The sequence below is a fragment of the Morone saxatilis genome, unplaced genomic scaffold, assembly GCF_004916995.1.
Source record: "Morone saxatilis isolate NCDOM2014 unplaced genomic scaffold, NCSU_SB_2.0 Contig8, whole genome shotgun sequence".
In the NCBI taxonomy this organism is placed as follows: domain Eukaryota; kingdom Metazoa; phylum Chordata; class Actinopteri; family Moronidae; genus Morone; species Morone saxatilis.
The window spans coordinates 17,948,381-17,951,473 of record NW_023340257.1 but is presented as its reverse complement, the minus strand read 5'-3'; the positions used below and the strand labels follow the sequence as shown (position 1 = coordinate 17,951,473).

The following is a 3,093-nucleotide window of genomic DNA, read 5'->3' as shown; positions in this document are numbered from 1 at the left end:
TATCAGTTTACACTCCACCTGTTTGTGTGTTTAAAAGCTGCTATGCCTTGAGGTACTTATTGAATTTAGTTTTGTGAGTAATTCCTGTGTGAATTTTCTTTCAAAAGTAACAAGCAGGATAAAACACATTGCCATTTTATTATGTGACACTTAATTTTGAATTTAGTTTTGTAAGTACAGACTGCTATTAATTTCATAATTTTCTTTAAAAAGTAAAATATTCAGTGCTGGAAATAGTGAGATAAAACACATTTTGTTTTCTGACAGAGGATGACTAAAACTAATAAGCTAGTAAGATGAACAACAGCTTCAATTTAAGGTTGTCTTAGAAAAACAGTTCCTGATTTTGTTGAACAATGATTGAATAGTAGGATAAATGTCATTTTAGATGAGATTCTGTCACACTCCTTATCTGTTATTTTTTATTTCTATCATCCATTTGTAGCTTGTACATTATTTACAAAAGGTCCACTTTACCACACCATTTGGTGATGAAGTCTCATTTGATGAGAATGGTGATGCCTTACCAATATATGATATTGTCAACTGGCTGTGGCTCCCTGATGGAAGAACTAAAGTTGAGAATGTGGGTGAGGTTAAGAGGTCAGACTCCAAAGTTGAAGAACTCACAATTGATGAAGACAAAATCTCCTGGAACTTTGCATTTAAAGAGGTAATTTCAGTTTTTTCAGACAACTTTCCCTTTTTTGGACTAATTCTTCGTATGTAATTCAAATTTAATTGTCTCCCTACAGCCACCCCGGTCAGTGTGCAGTGAGAACTGTCCTCCAGGAACCCGCATGGCCAGAAAGAAAGGGGAACCTGTGTGCTGTTTTGACTGCATTCCTTGTTCTGAGGGAAAGATCAGCAATAAAACTGGTTGGTGTTCGTTTGTGGTCAATATTTTTTGTTTTACTGTAAAGCAAGAATGTACTTCACCATCTTCCCTTTTTCTCAGACTCCATGGAGTGCAGCAGTTGTCCAGAGGACTTCTGGTCTGGCCCTCAGCGTGACCAATGTGTTCCTAAGAAAACAGAGTTCCTCTCCTACAATGAGCCTCTGGGTATCTGCTTGACAGCTGCCTCATTGCTGGGCACATTTATCTGTGCTGTTGTCCTGGGGATCTTTATCCATCATCGCAGCACACCCATTGTTCGCGCCAATAATTCAGAACTGAAGATTTTTCCTGGCCTCTTGGTGTCACTTAAAAACTGTGTTTTCCTGTGTTCACTGCTGTTTATCGGCCGTCCCAGGCTATGGACATGCCAGCTGAGACATGCAGCATTTGGGATCAGCTTTGTGCTTGCTGTCTCATGTATTCTGGTGAAAACCATGGTAGTTCTGGCTGTGTTCAAGGCTTCCAAGCCAGGAGGTGGAACCAGTCTGAAGTGGTTTGGTGCTATGCAGCAGAGAGGGACAGTTCTGGTTCTTACTTCCATCCAGGCAATAATTTGCACCGCTTGGCTTGTCTCTTCCTCACCAGCTCCTCATAAAAACACTCAATACTACAATGACAAGATCGTTTATGAGTGTGTAGTCGGGTCTACCATTGCTTTTGCAGTGTTACTAGGCTATATTGCCTTACTGGCTATCCTTAGCTTCCTGTTAGCATTTCTGGCAAGGAATCTTCCAGACAACTTCAATGAGGCCAAGTTTATCACTTTCAGCATGCTGATTTTCTGTGCTGTGTGGGTGGCCTTTGTCCCAGCTTATGTCAACTCACCAGGAAAATATGCAGATGCAGTGGAGGTATTTGCCATCCTGGCCTCCAGTTTTGGTCTCTTGGTAGCACTGTTTGGACCCAAATGTTACATAATCCTGCTGAGACCAGAGAGAAACACAAAGAAAGCAATCATGGGTCGAGGACCCACCAACTCATAATAGCAGCAGTTGCATTAAAATTATAAACTAGTCTGAACCAATGTATATTTTCCATTCATTCAGTAGAGTACTGATCTTTAAATGTCAAAATGTCAAATGTCAAATAACTAATCTGTTTTTTTAACTTTGTTTTTACTGTAAGGAATATATTTAGAAGAAACTACAAGCACTCAAGAATTCTTTCTGTGCAACACACTGCCCATGTTCTGCCTGATGACATTCTTGTGGATTTTTCCCTACTCTAAGTCTCAACTACTTTTTCTATATGTCATGTGAAGTTTCCAGCAAAAATGCAGTTAAAATTATCTGTTCATAATCAGATCAACATCATACCAACAGCATTTACACCTTTCACTACAGTTTTTATGTCTGTCTGTAGAATATGTCACAGACATGAAAAAAAGATAAATATATTTTTTGTATCTTTTTCAGATTAAAAGCTCTCTTGTTTTTCTGTGGAAAGAATCCAGTCATACGTTAATAAGGCTTTAACTGTATTTTATTTATCAAACACAAACTCAGTATAGCAAGATTGGGCTGGCAGCAGCTCTGCTGCAGAAACACTCTCTGTGTGGTCAGGGTTAGGGTTAGGGTTAGGCTTAGGCGAACGCGCCACAAATGCCAAAACCAAAAACACAGGAATGATGCAAAACCAAAAACACACAAACACACAAAACAACTGCAAGAGAGAAATGCTTGCAAATCACTCCAACAAAAACGGAGTGCGCCAGGGCCACAGGGGGAATCCGACCTGTTAGGAGTGGACCCAGTTTCTGTGGACCAGACCCGGCAAAAACTTTGGAAAGTAAGAAGAAAGAGAGAGAAAGTTGGCAAATATTATGAAGAAGTAGGGCTAGTTACTAGTAATGTTAGCCGTTGCTAAGCAAAACAATTGCATTTATAAAAAACAGGGCTTGGTGTCTATTGTAAGGAATAATGCCCGACCAGGGTCCATTATCTTCTAATTGTAACTAAATGTTAGACGATAAGAAGGGAGAGGGCGTGGAGGAGGTTACCAAAATGAGACCAACAAACACAGAAAACACAAATCAAACACCCTATAAATTTTAATGAAAAAGTGGAATATTAAAAGAAAGCGTTCTGTATTTAAAATTGATTAGAAATAAAAAATCCCACTCTTTTCTGAGTGAACCTCCGCGCCAATTTAATAATGTCCTTCTTTCCCCTCCAACAGGGGAAGTGGGGAGCTGA

At 39.5% G+C, this 3,093-nt stretch overlaps 1 protein-coding gene across 1 annotated transcript in view; it reads left to right on the top strand.

Moving 5' to 3' along the window:
* The window catches only part of LOC118342063 (extracellular calcium-sensing receptor-like), a 4,128-nt gene extending 2,247 nt beyond the window's left edge, over positions 1-1,881 (top strand). Inside the window, exons 6-9 of the mRNA XM_035680492.1 lie at positions 7-20; positions 446-673; positions 756-879; positions 959-1,881. Coding sequence (XP_035536385.1) covers positions 7-20; positions 446-673; positions 756-879; positions 959-1,881 — 1,289 coding nt within the window. The remainder of the gene's footprint in view (positions 1-6; positions 21-445; positions 674-755; positions 880-958) is intronic.
* The last annotated feature ends 1,212 nt before the right edge of the window (positions 1,882-3,093 follow it).